The following is a 20,676-nucleotide window of genomic DNA, read 5'->3' as shown; positions in this document are numbered from 1 at the left end:
GCTGACTTGGCCGGGGGATCTGATGTATCAGTATCGCATGGCGTAGCTGCTGTTTCGGCCTCGACCGAACCTACATCGTGCTGGTTGCTGCGGCCGTCGAAAAACTTTCGCAGATCGGCTTGTTTTGGGTATTTGACACGACCCGCCATAATGCATAAATATGTATTGATCGCCGCAAACAAGAAATCGACCAATTAAGAATCAGTTTACATTTTGTCACGGTAGTAAAATTTGTTTCCGCGGGTACCATTGGTCATCAAACAGTGGAGGCCAATGCACTACGGAGCATTCTATTAAGTATGGGGTTGGTAAGGTTTACTGGGATGTGTTTTACGTGTTCAGCAGCTTCGCGAGATATACACCAGCAACAGATATTTGTGCGTCCGAAGGGACGCGTAGTTTAGTTTTTGAGGGGTCCTGGGTCCGGTTTTATGCGTAAAGGACGCAGAAATGCGCGTCATGTAAAACCCTGTTTATACCATCCCTTATACCAGATTCATCAAAGTTAAATAAAAATCGTTTTCTTTAAGCACATTTTGTTGAGTTAAGGGGTCTCAACGACACCAAAGTAGATACTCATTGATGCCTGCACTGAATGTTGGAATTCATGAGAAAATAAGCTGATATGCGACAGGTGTGCGAAGTGATGAATGAAGCGACAGAACTACCATTCAGTGGATTAAAGATTCTCCGTTTAATGGGTTGACTATCAAAGAATTTTATGTGGTTGTGTAGTTTTGAACCTACGCCCCACATCCGCTGTCACTGTCTTTCTACGAACATGATCCTAAAGATTCTATAGGGAGTCATAGAAAGTGCAGTCAGCCGGTTTGAAAGAGCAGTTGTCATTGGTTGTGTAACTTTGAGACCTTTGAAAGTGAGGATACCATTGGTTGTGTAATCTGGACACAATCAACTGCTAGACTCCTTTGTATTGAGATATTCCCCTCGAAGGTTATAATTGGCAACAAGGGACATGATAAATAGCCAGAACAAACCTCTGTGGAAACATATCCACTCAGGCAGGAATAAACCCATTCACCCCTGTGTTTCAGTGAATGGAATAACCCACGCATGCAAAAGAGTGGGATTACCTCATTAATTGTGAATCTCAGCAATAGCTGTTTCCACTTCACTGAATGCTCAGTTTGGCGAGAAAAAAATCTTTTTCTCTACATACTGTCGCATTCCTGTTCCTTATTTTGTAGTTTGTTCCGCGTTGAGGTCTATGCTGTCTGAAGAAAGCTAAATTAGACTTTGAAGAGTTTTGTGAACACAAGAAATCTCTCCTGGCAGTTTACCATCTTTTATTTTGTCAAGTTTCCTTAATCTACCATTAATCATGGTGAGTTCACCATGAGTAACACATCACAAGTACAGAACTGCTGTAATCTGCCAGTGCAGGAATTGGCAGACATACAACCTGTTAAATTGCTAGGTCCAACTCTAACCCATTATGCCACTGTCGATCAACCTACTTTATTCAGTTGGATGATTGCTTTAACATTTAGCATCATTTGAAAAAAAGACCAACTCTCTCTCTCTCTCTCTCTCTCTCTCTCTCTCTCTCTCTCTCTCACACAACACACACACACACACCGGTGTAGAAATCAAAAGTATTGCTTTGCAAACCGAAAGCAGTGTGGGCAATGCTAACATTTTACAAAATGATTTACACTTCCATGTGATTTTGTAAACCAGAATGTGTGAAATTCTGGAAGATGTTTGATAACATGTACACAGAAGCAGATGTTATAATGTCCTGCAGCTTCACACACTGAAATTTCTTGAACTTCAGGATTTCTCATTGTTAGCTGCTTTTTTCTCCTAACAGTTTGTGGTTGAAAGTTCATATCCATGCTTGACAGAACTTCATTTTCCTCAAAAAATTACAAAGCACGATTGTAGATGTGTTAAAAGCAAGTAAATAATCTTATCAAACAAAAGAAAGTATTTTGAAGTTTATCAAATGTTTGAGTGCTGTTGTAGCTGTAGTGTAAAAGAACCCACTGCAAAGCTACTTACAGTCAAGCTAAATATACTGTATAGAATTTTCAACCTTACAACAATAATCATGTTTGTTCACCTTTAAAAAATGTATACAAGATATGTTATTGATTTATAACAAACCAAGACCGAAGTAACCAAAATTCAGAAATTAGCTTTTTTTTCCAACAAAAAGTGCAGGCTTTTGTGTCACTTATTGTCCAATTACGTGTGCCATTACAGAAGCTGATATCCTCTTACTCTGAGATTTTTTGTGAATTTTTTAACACTGAAGGTGAACATTTGGCAGTTTCGGTGTTGAAGAGTTTCTATTGTCAGCCTGTCAACAGTTTGTAAAATTTCTGCTTGTACATTTTGTATATATTTATAGATTTTTGTATGTTATATATTCAATAAGTATGAATAAATAATGTCAAACAATGAAATATTAACCCTTTGAGCACTGTAATTTTTCCCACTAAAATATGAGGGCAAGATTTTACCAATTTTTGAGAATTTTTCTGTAACTTTTTTATAGTTTTGCACCAAATGGACATTTCATTGGTTTCAGTTTTGGACCAAAACTTTGGGAAAAATCTGAAAAAAAAATTGTGTAGATCAGAAAAAAATTTTGGTGTTCTATTTTATAAAGGTGACAAAAATCGACTTTGGCACTCAAAGGGTCAATGAAAGTGAACCCCTTTCACCACATTAGTTTGGCCCACTTCCTCTGTTTCTATGACAAAGTTGGACCTTTGTACAGGAAAATGTGGAGGAAGGACAGAATCTGACAAAATTATTGTTTTTGCCCTGGCAGGAGAGAAATCAAGCTCAAGAAGCAAGGTAGAGTCAGCAGCTGCATCGTCTACCGATGAGATTCGACACAGGCGAGGGCTTTACCCCGTTTCCATGTATGCTGCAGCTCATTCCCATCATGCAATGGCTACAGCTCCTTTTGTTATGGACCCCAGAAGTCCACAGTATGATGGTCCCTTTGGTAAGTAGTAACCCCCAGTTCATGGTGTTTTTATTGTTACAAGAAATCCAGCCAAAATTGAAATGTAAATTCTCTTCTGAAATATTCCATTCATGATTGCAATTCTATTGGACTACTAAAATTTGTCCCATATAATGACATGCACCTTATACAAACTCCAAGGTTGCACATAGGACAGTGTTCAAAATTGTTACTGTCAATGAGAAGTGTAATTTAATTTCCGTAGAATAGTAATTAAGGGTCAGTTTTTCCTTCAGGAAATATTTGTAAGTGTTGAAAGGAATTCAAACATCTGTGAAATGAAAGAAACTTGATGAAATGGATTCAGAATGATGGATTTGACTTGATCTTGTAGAAACAGTTTGCGTATACATATCACCTGCTTGTGTCAAGTTTACTTCCTCCCACAACTTAATCCTGTTTAGTAATGGACAAGAGTAAAGATAGCTCCTTCTATATCATTCTATATTTTTGCTTTCTTTAAATTGCACAGTTCATCCAAGCATTGCAACCTTTGAAGGAAGATACACCTTTCATCACCCGATCCCTGTGGATTCACGGACACACGAGGGCCGATACTACTTTGAATCCAACATGCATCATCCCCTTCATGGGTAAGAACAAATTATTTTCCATTTTAATGTCTGACTTTCATTTGTCTTTCCATATTGTTTATGATGGGTCAGATAACTTGATAAGCTTAACACTAAGGGAACCATGGAAATTTTAAAAAGTATGATAAAGAAGAGATTTTGTAATCAGAAGGACACTATAATTCCCCAAGCAGTTTGACAACATAAAAGTATTCTTTCCAATCTTTGGTAACTCACAAGACCATGATGATAAAATTCCTGCCGCCCAGATGCTATGTTAACTGCATCATTACAATACCCACAATATTTCCAATGGATGGGTGTAAAATATGTTCTTTGATTCGTCTAATATAGTATTCCTAAATATTTTATATTCATAATTTAATAATATTGTAGCTGCATAGGTGAGCTTATATATCCAAAAAACTCAGCAATTCTCTCCTTCAGTATAAAAGTAGGCTAAGTGCTTCTGCCATCTGCCATCCAGTATGGTGGTTTGTTTTGTTTACATGCATTGCCATAAGTACTGATTGGTCTCATTAAAAAAAGCCTTGAACTTAAAGTCACAGAATTTGCTCATTTTCATCATGTTGCCTGTAATACAACAGATCTCACTAACATTTTAGCTCTTTCTGCTTTTCTCTGTTGATGCTGCCCATGTTAACAAAGCACTGGACTGACTAACCTTTCTAGCTACTACTAACGATAAGTCTCCCTCTGTGCCTATACTTTTGGTAAGTCACTGTGGTTATTACTCTCATGAATATGTCACATACTGTGAATTAATTATCAATTATTATAATTACTTAAGCATCTACCATCATGAACAACAGATTTCTGTGTGTGCCAAAAAGCTGTACAGAACATACGTGCGCTCTGTAACATTGACTGTTTCCTGGCACCCCATGTGCAGTGCATTCTGCAGGGCCGCTTGGTGTTCACCCGAGGGCTGTTTCAAGGAACCCATTGGACGGGTTATTAGAATTTGTCTAGTAGTTGCACAGACCGTCTGAAGTGCATCCAGGACAGCACATTCTGTACTCACTATGAATCAAAAAGAAAACTAATGACATTTCTCAAAAAAAGGTACGACTCAGCCCAATTTTAATCCCATGTCATGAGTGTGAGATCATTATTTAATTACCATAAAGGATGCACTTGGACATTGGCATCGCACATCACCAGCTGCTTCATTTCGGGTAATATACAGCACTCATGTCTTAGCGCAGCGCTAGCTTTTGAGAGTATTTTTTGTAATAGCCTCATAGTTTTAACCCAGATCTTAAAACCCCACCAGGATTTCACTCAATTATCTTCGTCCTTTCTTTCATTAAATTATGCGGTAAATTTTGACACACTCAGTGTGATATTTTTAGAAATATATCAGGCACAATTAAACAAATGTTGATTTATGAATTTCTGACCACTTAAATGGCAATTTTTCTGTCAAAATAATATAATATATCTTATTTGACAGTACTGTCAGTAAAATGCGGCAAACTCAACTATTTTGTAACAAATTCCAGATATAATTGATTTCTGCAAATTATTACAAAGTTACAATTTTTTTACTTGCAGATAAATACATTTATTAGCCTATTAAAATAAAAAAGGACCATTCCTTTTTTAGGTAAACAACATTGTCTTTCAGGAAAAATTAAACAAAAGAAAAGAAGAAATTATTGTTTGCCGCAGTCTGAGAATCCACATCAGTGCAGCAAAGGATATGCTAAAAATATTCTTCAATTTTATGCTTCCTTCATTAGTGTGGTAACATATTTTTCATTGAAAATGTCAAAAATATATTTATCCCTGTCGCTGTGCTTCTGAAAGGTTTCAGTTGTTTTGTGCAGTTCTTTGTGAAATAGGAACGTCTTTGCATCCTCACAAACTTAACAATTCCTCGTGGATAGTTGATATTACGGGATACTGTGGTCTTTGGAAATTGGAAGTGGCGATATGATCACTGTTAATGTTATGTAAGTTAGATTATTTCTATCAGAGCTAGTAGACAGACTTCGATATGTATTTGTTCTGTGTTTGTATAGCCAAAATGTGATTTTATTTTTCTGCAGTTGTATGGTATATATTGTTCAATAGTGGCGGTTTCGTTTTCCCCCTTTGCAAAGTATCCTGTTCTACCCATCTTGTCCAGTTATGGTATATTTTGTGGTATCGATGATGTTCCCTGGAAAGGCATTTCATTTCATGTTGACAGCAAATTGCTCAGCTCACCTTGCTGTGGAATCTTATTAACCTGTACCCCCCTAATTTTGTGTAAAGTGATCCATGTTCACCATTGATAACGGTGGGTTTTGGCCAAACCATTGTGGTGAAAGGGTTATAATTGTCTGCCAATTAAGAGAAGGGTGAGAAAATTTTTTACTGAAAACAGTGAAACGTTCAGATTTGTGAGTGTTTCATAGGGAACCTGAATGCCAGTCACTTTTTTGTCTGACTAATAGATGCACTGGGCTCTGTGGGGTATTCTTTACATAAATTTTGACTTATTTGCTCAAATCTCACATGTTAATTAATCACTGTGTTTTGCACTATTACCGATAGGTAAAACTGAAAAATATGTGTATAATTCCCTGGACCCAGCAATATAATGGCTTGTGTAGTTGGTGTTAAATTAAATATTCAAATTAAGGGACAAAGCATCTACCTTTTCAAATTATATCACTCAATTTTGTGAGAAATTATTCATACGTTGTTTTGTGTACTGGAACATTTTGAATTATCAATCACCAGAACTCTGCTCACGTCCTGTGTATACGTATAAAATGTAAATATGCTGATGGCATTTCTGTGGTGTATGCAATCACAGAGTGTCAGCAAAGCATTTATTGTTCCATCTGCAAGCAGAGATGGAGCAGAGATTTGAAGACTGACGATTTAGAATGTTTCAGTGAGCAGAACATCGGAAATAGTTGCTCATATGAAATTACCACTTTAAAATACAATATAATGTCAGAAGATAGTAACTTTTCCCATCGAGGAATGTCAAATATCAAAGTTTACAGGCCAGTAGCTCTCTCTGTTTATGATATTTTTACTGGTTATGATTTTACTGTAACTGAAGTTTCTTGTTCTTCTCCCCAAAGCATGTTGAGATACACAGTATTCAGTTTGTCAACTCAGCCTTGTACATGTGTAGACTGCATTGTATTGTTGACAAGTGAATTCTGGTCCGGACTAGAATTCAAATGTAAACAATAACAGTGCGTTTTTACCGGTATGTATATAGACCCTCTGCTCACAAGGTAAACAGCGGGTATTTCAACATTCTTTGGGAGTAGACCGAGAACTCGCACATGACATACACAATAAAAAATAGTGAAAAAGTCATCAAAATTTAGAGTACTTGCCTTTTAAAGTGTGGTTCCAAACTGTTATCTCATATTGTAGACACTTGTCAATCAATAGTACATGGTAGGTATCTACAAGCCACTACCCTATCATAATCACTGTTAAACAAATTTATTGAGGTCCAGACCTTTTGATGTTCAGTATCATCTTAACTGATATGGCCATTGTTGGCACAATCGGCCATTAAACAGGACATGCATGCCTGAAATATCAAAATATTTAGTCACTGCGATAGCCGTGGTCTAGGGACAGGATACTGTCTTGATTTATTTACACATTTATAAGAGTGTGTGCTTTACTTGTGAATTCTGTCTGGATGCTCTTTCCATTGACGATAGTTAGATTTATAGCAACTTGCGTGCGTGGATTCCATTTTCCCATCACTTATGACAGCAGCAATCAAAAAGTGGCTGCACAAAGTTACATTGGTATCAGTGCTGAGCTGACGCTTGATCTAATCTGTGGGAATCATTTTCAGTAACTTGATGGTGCTTTGCTTTTAAATATGTAGTTCAGTAAATTGATATTACATAAAATCTATTTATCCAAACAATTTACATTTTAGCAATTTTTACCTCCTCTTAGACAACACAAATAACAACCTCATTACACCATTCTTATTTCTAGTTTTGTGGTTCTTGGTATTATGCTATATTCTGTTATAACTTTGGTTTTTCGCTCCTATTATATTTTTTTCTTTAATTTTTCATCAGCATCTTTTATTACCTTTTCACTGATGGATATTGGCACAATACAATCAAATAAATCTGATATTATTGTCATGATTTTGTTTAGTTGTTTGTTTATTTATTTTTTAATGTCTATACCGTATATTTATGTGTTGTTTATTGTATCCGTTTTTCTTGAAGACCAAGCAGCAGTCCAGTGCTGTCGGATGTCTCCCTAGTCCGGATGACGCCGCATCATCATTCAGGAAGCCAGGCGGAGTCGCCGGTCATTCCGTACCCTCCGAATCTGTTTGCGGCAAGTCCGGCAATGTCAGCATTGTCCCAGGCTAGAGGATTGAGTCCCCATGCACCAGGTATATGTCAAGCAATTATTTCACTTTTCTGTAAAATGCAACCCTTATCTTCCAGCCACAATAAGCTGTGCAGTGTTTCATCTAGAGAGGGAGGTGGGGGATTCCCCCTCTGTTGACATTTTTGCACCCACTAGTAATTTGTCAAGGGGGACTAGCACCCCCCTCCCCATGAAACAGTGCCAGTCACACCTTAGAGGTAACAAGTACAACACATGAACTGGTGAAATCCCCCCTAAAGTTTGCGGATGAAGGGGGAAATCCCCCTGTTGATATCATCCTGGGTGATATGTTTTTCCATTTTGCTTACCGGTACCAAACACATACTGTCCAGTACTTAGAGAGATGTTTTTGATTCCCATTAGTGTGCCATATTGTCTTTTTAAAATGTCTCTATTTCAATCCATATGGATGGATTAGGTCAATTGCACACAATGCAATGAGATTATCAATCGTGGCATCATGTGAAGGATTTGTAAAATTACAATATAAGATGTTTTTTTGTAAAAATGATGTCTAGGATATGGTATTTTGAACCACAAAAAGTCCTTGTAAATTGGTGAAAAAGTTCTTGAAAGGCCTTGGATGTGTCAGTTGCCGTTGAGTGTATGGACTCTGCACTCATTAATGGCCTCTCTCGATTGCAATAATCATATTTCCATCTTTATCATGAGAATGTTTCATATTAAAAATCACCATACATTCATTGAATTTCTGAGACAGATGCGATGTAGTGAGTTGCTGTGCTACATGTAAGTCATAATCTGACAAAGTTTTTGTTTGGGTGTGACAGTGAGTGTAAGTCACACAGTCCCTAAATCTGGAATGTACCCTGCTCTACTTTATACAGATGAGAAACACATTTCCAACTCGTCCAATGCAATGATTAATTTTTGATTCGTTCGTCATCGCCACAAGTGTGTAGGCATCACCAGTATCATATTTTGGTGTCATTCTGTCAGTTGGGTTTGTCATTTCTTGAAGAGGTGGTACATTTTACACCGCTCTTCGTGATTGGTGCAGAGGTTATTGTTATGCAAATTATTTTATGAGATTAGCATATGAATACATCAGGAAGTTGCCCAGCAGTGTTAATTAGAAAATGTGAGGACGACAACTTTTGACTGCAACCATGTAATATATGTAATAAAACTTCATTACTTTTGAAGTTCCTGAACATTTGTCTGATTCATTACAAAACTGTCAATCCATGTTATTGTATTGACCCAGGTAATAGATCTATTGAAGCTATGAAATATTTTTCATCAGAGTATTTCAAAATAGAGTTTGACCCAACTGTGAGTTATAACCATTGTCCGACCACAGTTGCCTCTGATTTCAGAACTTTGTGAGTCAACCCAGATATTTTTTTTAGTTCAGTTGCTTGAGACATTTTGATGTTAATCTGATATCTGAGACTATGTTACCGTTATGGAAATATATGGCAAAATGGTATTTTGATCAAACCTCAAAAAGTCATCGAAAGTTGCTGAAAAATCATCGAAAGTCCCTGAATTTAAGTTTCTTTCAGTGTATTGACCTTGAACTCAATAGAATGTGAAATTTGCACATATAAAACCCTTTAATAACCCCCTCTACCCACCCCTCATAATTGTGCTTGTCATTCCATCAACGACTTCCCTCATTCCAGGGTCTATGCCGCCACCGTTGCCACCGGATTACATACAGCAGCATGCTATGATGTCCCACCGTGGTGTCTACTCGGATGTGGCCAGTGGTCCGCCAAGCACAGCCGGAAGTATTGAACATTCTGCTCTGGACTTTGGCTCAGTTGATGGTAAGATTCAACAGTGGAACTAAGCTAGCAGTAATGAATAGCGCTGATTGCGATTTCAGGTTTGTTACTGAATATAGCTGCACATGCGCGACATCGGTCAATGAGGACAAACATTTATTTTTGCATATTAATGAGAGAAAAATGACGTCATTTGTGATCAACTGTTTTCAATGTAACCTTTTTAGTGCCCCAATTCATTTCCCAATTTTGATAAATTTTTTATCGAATAGTGTAGCCAATGAAAAGTGATGTCCATTCAGTCAAAAATTATCAAAACTAACAGAAAATTTTAATTAAAATTTCTTTCAGGTTCAAGATTTTCAAGTCCAAGGCCTTCTGCGAGATTGAGTCGTAAAAGAGCGCTTTCTATATCACCGCTTTCGAATGAATCAATAGACATTAATGCAATGATTCGTACATCACCGAATTCGTTAGTCGCTTACATAAACAGTAGTTCTCGTAGCTCGTCGGCAAGTGGCTCGTATGGTCACCTGTCGGCTGGAACAATCAGCCCGCTAGGGTTCGCGCAACCACCGATGTCACCCGCTCATTTACATCTCCAGCAGCAATATTTCATGCGACAGAAAAGTCTAGTCGGAACGCAGTTCTTCCCACCGCAGCCGTATCACTCTTCGCCGATTCCCCAGCATCCGTCGATGATGGCGTTGTTGTCGCAAGCCCAGACGCCAGGGACACCAAAGATACCTGAGGAAGGTCACAGTCATAAAAAGAGTACAGAAAATGAAGCACAGGTAATTACCAACCCTTTTACCACAATAGTTTGGCCCAAACCCATTGTTATCAGTGGTGATTGTGGACCAGCTCACAGGGAGTCGGGGGTTTCCCCCTTAAACAGAGGAAGAAGAAATTTGAGTGCTTGAAGAGAATAGTGAACAGTTGTATTGATTATAGTTTTATCAGACAAAATTATGAACAAATTTTCAGAAATTTTACTGTGTTGTAACTTCCTACTAGATATACATATGACAAAATATGTTTAGACAATTTTTATTCAAATTTGATTGTTTTAATGGTAAACTTTCTAAAGGATGTAGTTTCTAATGCACCAATTTGTTAAAATATTTCATGTGAATTGAATTGAAAATTCTCTCTTGTGTAATGCCATGAGTTGGTTACATACAATCTTTATGCAAATTTGTGTTGTTCCCCCAAATCCAATTAAATTGCTGTATTTTGAATTAGCATGCAAAATGTTGAAGCCAAAGGTTTCGAGTGGCTGTTGCCATGTGTGCAGATCGGCATCCAATTAACGGAGTTTAGATCAGTAATGATCATTTTATACAGGGATGGTGTAATGCTTATGTGTCTGAATTTACCACTATGAATGGAGAAATTTCAAAATGGTCAAGCGATCACGAAAGGTTTTTTGCGTTCTTGTTTTAAAGCCTGCTTCGAACGCATCCAATGAGGCTTCCAGTACAGTCAGCAGCACCGAAGAGCAGTCGTCAAAACGATCCAAGATAAAAGAGGAGGCCGCCAAGTCCCCACCCGCGACCGTTTCGTCGTCGACGAACACCGACTCCAAGAATCAAAATGTACCCACCCCCGGTGAAATCAAAGAGGAGGAGGAGGTCCAGGTTGTTACCGACTGTGAATGGGGGGAGTGCAGACGGCATTTTGAAACTCTCGAAGAACTTGTGCAGGTAAGATAGCTTCCAGCCATCACATCCCCTCCATCCCCCCACTGACCATCCCTGGTCACTCACACCCTCCCCCACAAGTCAGTCCTACCATCCTCACAACTAATTTAAACAAGATAGTTCCACCAGACTGCTCTAGGATATGCTACCCCTACTCATACTGATTTCAAGATTTTTCTGTAAATCAAGGGTTTTTTTCCTTCATGAAGTACTGTGTTGAAATACAAAGCCTTCCAAACAATAATTATACAACATGCAATCTCTTTTTGTACTTAGAATATGTTTTATTGGTAACAGTAAAGAAGCGTTTACAGTGCTAGTTAGAAAGGTGTTACTGTACAGTTGTCAACTATCATTGTCAATTATTTTTTCCTATCATTCACTTTCATTGCATAAATAATAATGTTCCTATACGTATAACATGATTGTGAACAACAGGAGCAGTATGTTATTATTGACAAGTGAATTATCAACAATAACATTTGACATTTACATACATACATTCCCAATGTGTTGGCTTGTTGAATACGGGGTATTTCCAACTAAATTGGGTACTATAGGAGAAGAAAAAGTATATTACAAAACAATATTGGAAAGTACATCAAAAGTTACACCTAATGGAGTTTTAATTACACAAAATAATGTAGCATGAAATCTACAGAGACAAAGAAGTAATATTTTCTCTGCTGTTTTGAAATCTGTCACAGCATATCAACAATGACCACATCCATGCCGAGAGGAAAGACTTTGTGTGCCGATGGAAGGATTGCATCCGTGAGCAAAAACCTTTCAAGGCGCAGTACATGCTGGTGGTACATATGAGGAGACACACTGGTGAAAAACCACACAAATGCACGGTAAGTGAATTATCATTGCATCAAAATCACCCCCATTTTCCAATGGAAAGGTCCACTCTCACCATTAAAAGCAATGGGGTTGGGAGGAACCATGGTGATGAAAGGGTTAGAATACCTAATTGGGGCAGTTGGAGTTTCACTTTTGCATAGAAAATTTGTGGTTTATATACTAAAATTTACTTTCGTACCCCAGCATAGAAAGTCAGTAGCTCACTATAGACTAGATGGGGTACAGAGAAAAAAATTGGATTGCCTGGATCATATCACCGTAGTTTCCATCGTCCAGTCCGCATGGATTAGCTAGATCAGGGTAGCATAGTCTTCCTGTTTCCGGAGGGGCATCCCTGCCGGAGTGAACATCTCCCTTGCCAAGTTTCATGCATACAACGGTACTACTTTGTCAAAGAAAGCTGTTGAGTTATATTGAAAAATTCAAAAATCATGAAATAGGTATGCCCGTCTGTTATGTTACCGGTAGTACAACTCTGTTCTAAGGACTTGACCATTTAAGAAATGGGGGTGACAGGGCTTGATTCGTAATCCAGGTGACCGATTAGCAGGAAGAGTCCTACAGAGTTACAGAACTTCAGAAAGTTGAAGGAGAAACATAAGCCATCCTCCACAACAAATATAATGGACAAATTTCCAAGGAATTGTGCCACGGACTGTCTCACTAATGATGCAGAGTTTGATTTTAGACACTCATGTATGGCTTTTAGGAATGAAGAAAGTCGTTTGATAAGATGGACAAAAGTTCCCTCTGTTAATTAATGACTTGTTGTCGTGGTTACTAGCGATTCTTTTGAGCGAAGCCCTCTGCCCAGTAGTCCAGTTGCCTGTTTGAATACATCCAGTGGGGTTTCAGATATCGACCCTCAGAATAATGAGCAAGCTAGGGGTGCCAATTAATTCACCCAAGTTAGAAAAGTCTAAAACCTTGGAACTTGTATGATTGAGTTGAAGTGATAGGGGGTTTTAGCGGTGAGTTTCTGTGTTTTCAGCCTGGAGGAGAATAACTATGCTGCTGTTTTCTCTCAAAATTTTAATGAGAACGGTTGAATGCTTGGGTGTCGATGTCAGCATTGCGCAGGAAGCTCACTATGCCTAGTTAACATTTTCTGTTTATTCTGAAATTGATCGCACCCCGATTCAATTACTGATGAGTTGGTTTTCCGCTTGTTTGGAGAGAGAGAGAGAGAGAGAGAGAGAGAGAGAGAGAGAGAGAGAGAGAGAGAGAGAGAGAGAGAGAGAGAGAGAGAGAGAGAGACAGAGAGAGAGAGAGAGAGAAAGAGAGAAAAGGTGGTTTGCAGGATATTTTGTGAAATTTTCATGGTGTTGTTGTTGTTGTTGTTCAGAGCACTGTACGTCGTTTGTGTATGGCTGCATGGTTTAGAGAGAGAGATGAAAAATATTGGTGACAGAATGGTTTAGAAAAATTTCTATTCATGGATTTATTGGTTTGCCGTAACTGAGTAACTCAGCTTGACTGAACTTCAGTTTTGAAGTTGGGACAGGTTTGATGTGTAGCTGTCTATAAATTTGAAAGCAGAAAGTTTTATGTCAAAGTGTTTTTCCGAAGAAAAACTACCAAACTACCCCTCTGTTTTCGGAACAATCTGTTCATATATAAATAACCGGCACAAAAGAATACATTTCAAAAACAAAATAGTATATGCAGATGATGTATTCTTATGTAAATTATCAGCCCTCAGTGCTTCAAAGCCATGGAGAAATTCTCAGATTTACACAATATTACACTGTGATATTGTGTAAAGCTAGTGTTCATCCCAGCTGGAATATATATGCTGGATGTGTGTGCAGTGCTCATTCAAAGCAACGCTGACACCCCTGCCATAAAAGTACATAGTTCTAGCATTAACTCATCAATCAGGTACTCTGACCAAAATACACTAGGCCTGATCCTGAAGTTTGGATTTGAAAGGATAAGTTGAGAAATCAAATGAAATACTTTGACGGTGACGCAAATTTGCTACTGTCGGAACACAGATTCATTTGTAAACAGCATTTCATTCACATTGAATTCAGGATACTGCCCCCAAGGCACCATGGGACATAATGATAGCTCTGCCAATCACCAGTCCATTCACCTCCAGGTCAGAGTTCAAAAGGGTCACAGCGATAAACTGTTTAGAGTTTAATGACAGCGCCCACAGAACTGATTGTGCCCGGGAGCATCAGTCTGAAGTAAACCATATTGTGGCGACACTGAGCTGTTCCATCATCAGTGTGCCCTCTGAGCTGATGTGATGACCTCTGACCTCATGATGGTTTCCCCCATTGACGAAAATGTAACAAATTGCGGTAACTTGTGCCTCAAAATTAAAAGATGTAAACGTTTGCTTAAACTTACCATGGAGAACTTTGATTCATTCACTGTAGCTCAAAATCAAGAATAAAAATCAGGGGTCACAGTGCAAATTTTGATACTACAGAAACAAATTATCCAATATTTACTGATGCCTGAAATTCAAAATGGCTGCCATTCCTGTGTTAACCAAAATAAAATTGTCAATTTTATCGATAATTTTATTGATATTGTCTAATGGTGTAAATTATCAACTTCAAAATTAGCCCCCACCATGCAAATGTTTGACCAAAAATGAATTGTAAAAGTTTGAGAAACTGAATATCTGTTCCTGAGACATATTCTATCGTATGTATGACTTGATCGACCACAGAAATGTCAAGATATTCTTAAATTGATTTAACCCTTTCACCCCAGTTCCCTGTATACAGGTCCAACTTTACCATAGAAAACAATGGATTTGGGACAAACCATGGTGGTGAAAGGGTTAAGGTAGTATGCACTCGAAACTGAAACACCTTTGCTCAAACTTTCCTGTATGAATATTTCAATCAGTCTCTTTCAAAATCAAGAATAAAATAGGGGGTCACCGTGCAAATTTTGGTACTAGAGAAACAAATTACCCAAGATTTACCGATATTAGATATTCAAAATGGCCGCCATCCCTGTGTTAACTCTGTGGAGAAAAATCAAAATTTTCGAATTTCGAAAAACTAAGCCGGTGAAAGTTTTTTTTACCAAGAGCTTTAAAATGAACCCCCACATGTGGTATATCAGAAGAGAATTGTAAAAGTTTGAGAATCCGTTGTAAAAGTTTGAGAGTCTGAATGTCTGTCCCTGAGGTGCGTTCTACCTTAAAGAGTTGTAAACTTTCTAACATATAAGTGGAGTCTTTTTAGTATGTCAGTGGGAACTCAATGGAAAGAAAGGAGACTGTGTGAATCCAAGATGTAGACAATATACCTACTTTACTTTCCAGTGTTCTTGCTCAGGTTTGGTTTGATAGGTGAACAATGTGGGAAACCCAGTACTGTTTATGTTGTCGTCTGATATAATTATATTAACCCTTTGAGTACCAAAGTCAATTTTTGTCGCCTTTATAAACTATACTCAAGACTTTTTTTTCAGATTATTTCCAAAATTTTGATAAAAATCTGTAGCCAATGAAATGTGATGTCTGTTCAGCCCAAAATTATCAAAAAAATTACAGAAAAATTCATAAAAACTGGTAAAATGTTGCATTAAAATTTTGGCGGGAAACATTACAGCACTCAAAGGTTAATATCATGAGCAGAACGCCAGTATTGTGACTTGGAAACACTGGTAAATTTCTCATGGTGCCAGCCTTGACCAAAAACTGTGAATTTTCCCAGTGTGATGGTCTGCAGAAACTTTTAGAGGATAATCAGCTACAGAAAGATACAACTTTAACTTTGAGAATTTCTACTCTCTATTTTTTATCATTTGTACGGTTGATGTGGCTAATGTTTATTCCATACATCAAGACAAAAGTTACAAAATGGAATCCTAGTTCCTATGTACGTGCTATCCTCTTCACAATACTTTCAAAGGCCTTTAAATGTTTACAGGAGAATTCTAATAGTAGTAAACATACCACCTACGCGTAAATTCCTGGTCTTTGCTTCCGTGAAGATATCACAAAGGTCATAAATTCATATTACAAAGGACTTCAGGTCAGCTTTTCCGCTTTTACAAAGCAGCTGCCCCTCCATACTGTCCTGAGTCTATAAAATTGTTATGGTTTCCAGGTAGAAAAAAGACAATCTCTGTTCATCTAATGGAAAATCAGAAAGTTTAAGAAGCTGTAACTTTTGATGATTTTTTTCGACCTTTTTTTTGTTTTGTGTGTCAACTTCAGTTTTAAAGCTAATGGAGTAAATGAAATTTTCATCTTCTAGTTTTTAGAAAATTGAAAATTGTATTTTTTTCGAAAGTAAACACAAAGATGGCAGCCATTTTGAATTTCAGGTGTCCAAAATATCGAGCAGTTGGGTGCCAAATATTGTATGGTGACCCCCCTATTTTAGTCTTGATTTCAAAAGGGAATAGTGTAATATTTCCCGGTGGAAAATTTGAACGAAAAGTTAAGTCTTCAAATTTGAGGCATGCTCTACCTTAAATAATGTACATGGGTGATTCTCAGCTTGATTCACCTAAAAGCTAGTACTTTTGTAAAAAAAATCACCAAGCAATCCCATAGAGAATGTTGTGTCCAGTTACCAAGGGACAATTACAACCCGCACAAATGACAGAATTTTTATTCTAATCTTCAATAGTTCTTAACTGCTAATCTGGATTATGTAATGTGGCAGATTGCGAAGTAAATTGGCTAAAGGTGATCTTGTGTTGCAGTTGAAAGCATTGTCTGAGAAAGCTTTGTTGGGTCGTACAATAGGGTTTGTTTCAGGCATCCCAGCCTTTACCCTTCAGTTTAACCCTTTAGTTTTGCTGTAATTTTTCCCACCAAAATTTCAGTGTAACTTTTTACCAATTTTTATGAATTTTTCTGTCATTTTTTTTATAATTGTCGACCAAATGACCACAACTTTTTATTGGCTACATTTTTTGACCAAAATTTTTGGAAAAATCTGAAAAAAATTGTCTAGATCTTAAAAACGGTTGCTGGCTATTTTATATTCTATAAAGGCAACAAAATTTGACTTTCACACTAAAAGGGTTAAATTTTATTCGTTCAGTGGTATCATAGCGTATTGTTGTAATATACCTGTACTCTGTACATAGGTCCAACCTCTCCATTGAAAAGTATGACGTTCAACCACAGCACAGTGGCAAATACTGTTTCCCTGTAAATTATGTCAAAAATTGCTATTGAAAACAGTTGGGTTTAGACCACAGCACAGTGGTGCACGGACACCTTCATTTTCCTGTACATTATGTCCAACCTCACCATTGAAAACAATGGGGTTAATAAACCACAGCACAGTGGTGAACTATGCATAGCCCTACCACATCAGACAGTGATGTGATATTGTTCAACCATGCATTCTACCCATTGCAATATTGTCTGGTTAATTTCATCGGTAGATTACACTCAATCTCACAGTTTATTGACAGATCCCTCTACAGCACTCACTTAACTGTCAGCCTTCCAATAAAAGAAATGGGAGGGATGTTTGCTTCAGGGGGGAGGCATAGAGGTTTCAGGACCCTCATTTCAAAGTATTTGATCCTTCTTAATCTTTGAAACAATAAGATTTGACTAATACTTTCAGTGTTAATACGCTAATTGCCACAACATCTCTTTTCTTAATTAGTTTAATTAGAGAGTCTAATTAACAAATGGGTAAGTCCTTGTACTCGTGTACAGTTATTCTCTCCATCATTAATTAACATAATTATGGTGATCAACATTGTTACATTTGAGACAGGGTGTCTCTATAATGTCACTTGGTCATAATACTTTAACTTAGGTGTTCAGTGTTTGCTTCAGCAATATGAGTATTGATACGTATGTTAGTCATTCATGAACAGGGCGAAAATTCATAGAAATGGTAGAAAATTAAATGAATTTGGATGTTTTTGCAAATTCACATAGTTTGGTTTGCTCATAGTGATCGTCATGTTTGAAATTGAAACTGGCTTGTTTGTGTTTGAGTGATAAGTAGCTGTGACTTTTTATAATATTTTCAGCGCTGTCAATGCCACACACTGTGTACAATATTCAGTGTTGTTGCCTACAAATGAATTCTGTATCCTCCTTTTGCTGGGTGGTTTTACCTTCAGGAAGGATTAACCCTTTGCGTGCCAAAGTCAACTTTTCTTGTCTCTGTAGTTCATACGTGCAGACAATTTTTTTCAGATCAAAATAATTTTTTTCAGATTTTTGCCAAAATTATGATCCAAAACTATACCCAATGAAAGTTATGTCCATTTGGTCCAAAATTATCAAAAAAATAACAGAGAAATTCGTAAAAATTGGTAAATTGTTGCACTAAAATTTTGGTGAGAAAAATTAAATCACTCAAATGTTGTGCTCAAGTTCCTATGCTGTGGAGTAATACTGGTGCATCATGGGTAATTATTCATAGACTGGTCAGGGTGGGGGATATGATTTCAAAAAAGATCTTGTCTGCAGTTAGAGAACAGTTATAGAAAGCGCCTCATAAGTACAAACAGGTAGGTAATTGTATGACAGAAATTACTTAAAACATCAGTTCTAGTGAAAGAGTTGAAATAAACAGAGTATCCCATCATTCTTGTATATACTGGTAGAGACACAATAGGAGGGAAATAACATATTGAGCGTCCAGATGAGTGCTGTTTGTGCAAGCTAGCCTCCCATCCTAAAAATATTTGAACAGTTAATATACACTTTAAATTGTAGTTTACTGTGCTCATCGTCATCAATCATATCAGAGATAACATACTGATTACCAAAAAAAAGTGTTTCTGAAGAGAAAAATATTTAGGTTTGTTTTTGTCAGTTTAAGTACTCTTGCATCATTTGAAATGAGATAGTTAGATCAGATATTGCCAAAATATGGCAAAAACAAATCCTGTTTGAACCTAAATATAACTACTGGCTTACTATCAGCATGGTTTTTGCTCATCCTGAGACAAATTCAACCCAAATGAGCTTCACCCCTTACCACCATGGTTTGTCCCAATGACAAGGCTGTCAAATGTGAGTGTGGATCTGCTTACAGGGAAATTAGGGGTGAGCAGTTAGATTTATGTCAAAAGGTTTGAGTATAAGTTTTGACAGTTTAATAGGCGATGCTTGACTGCAAAATAGACTGAACTTATCATGTTCGTTGTTATGCGACATTGTCAATTTTTGTCACATTTATAAAATATATCTAGTCAATTTTTTTCAGATATTTGCCAAAATTTGATATGACACTAGCCAATGAAATGTGATGTCCAATTAGTCTAAAATTGTCCAAAAAATTCAGAAAAATTAATAAAATAGGTAAAATGTTGCAATAAAATTTGGGGGGGAAAAATTACAGAACTCAAAGGGTTAACCCTGCTTGAAATTCCCTCAATTGACATACTGGTGGAATTTTTGATATTTTTATTGTTCGGTAATTAGCATACAACAATCACCATTTTGTAAAATCAGACAGGAAAAATAAATCCTATTGCATAAGATTTTAAACGTCTCAGCTTGTCTGATCAAAATGGTGAACAATTTACTGTCTGATTTTGTCAAATATCCAAATTTAGAAAAACATAAAGGTTATTTGTAGTTTCTGGTCTGACATCAGAGAAGCTCACCATGCATGGCAATGGATTATGCTGGATTTTAAGTGCTAACAACCTGTCAGCCTAAAATAAGCAAAACAATCTTTATATCTATTGAATGTTGGTCCAGTGATATTAAATGAATTGGTGATGAGAGACAGAGACAGACAGACAATGTGTGTGAATTTGCACAAATGTAATATATACATGAAAGCAATGTTGATTTTTTTATTTTCTTCTATTTTTATAAATATATATATTTATTTATTAATAAGTTGGGATAAAACACAAAACAATTACAAAGTGCTCCATACATTGCACCCAATGGCATGTTTAATAGCATTGGACCAAAGAATGGTGATAAATGGTGGGTTAATGGGCAGAATGAATTGATTAATTGGCCTTGTGCCGCTGTTGTATTACAATTACCAGCTAGAACAGATATGCCCTTTGTTTTACTGTGAGATTCTGTGTGGCATTGCAGATTTAGTGAATTCAACACATGCATGCTGTTAGTGTGTGTGTGTGTATGTGTTGGTGTACGTTCCTGGCATAGTATGCGATCAGTGGGGCTTTACTGTAGGCTGTTGTTGTTGACTGGTGATGAATTATTATTGCCTCATTTCCTGTCTTGTTCATCTTGGGTGGTCCGCTTGTCAACGTGGTGTCAGTTTCTTAAAATTCGCACAGGTCGTCCTCAGTCCTGTGTTTCCGTCAATCGAACTGCCAAGCCCAGAGACCGCCACACTGACAGCTGTTCGCTTCTTGACACGTTTCTGATGTTGATCCCGTCAAAGACCTGGACTGTGTCTCCTCTC

General features: G+C 37.3%; 1 protein-coding gene across 1 annotated transcript in view; it reads left to right on the top strand.

The window, feature by feature from the left end:
* Positions 1–20,676, top strand: part of LOC139123419 (zinc finger protein GLI3-like) — an 83,792-nt gene that overhangs the window by 40,702 nt on the left and 22,414 nt on the right. The window contains exons 3-9 of the mRNA XM_070689558.1: positions 2,804–2,983; positions 3,477–3,597; positions 7,818–7,990; positions 9,639–9,785; positions 10,095–10,537; positions 11,192–11,449; positions 12,154–12,303. Of these exons, the coding sequence (XP_070545659.1) occupies positions 2,804–2,983; positions 3,477–3,597; positions 7,818–7,990; positions 9,639–9,785; positions 10,095–10,537; positions 11,192–11,449; positions 12,154–12,303 (1,472 nt within the window). The remainder of the gene's footprint in view (positions 1–2,803; positions 2,984–3,476; positions 3,598–7,817; positions 7,991–9,638; positions 9,786–10,094; positions 10,538–11,191; positions 11,450–12,153; positions 12,304–20,676) is intronic.

The sequence above is a fragment of the Ptychodera flava genome (genome assembly GCF_041260155.1).
Source record: "Ptychodera flava strain L36383 chromosome 23 unlocalized genomic scaffold, AS_Pfla_20210202 Scaffold_23__1_contigs__length_28996876_pilon, whole genome shotgun sequence".
Lineage (NCBI taxonomy): Eukaryota > Metazoa > Hemichordata > Enteropneusta > Ptychoderidae > Ptychodera > Ptychodera flava.
This window is presented reverse-complemented; position numbering and strand designations above follow the sequence as displayed.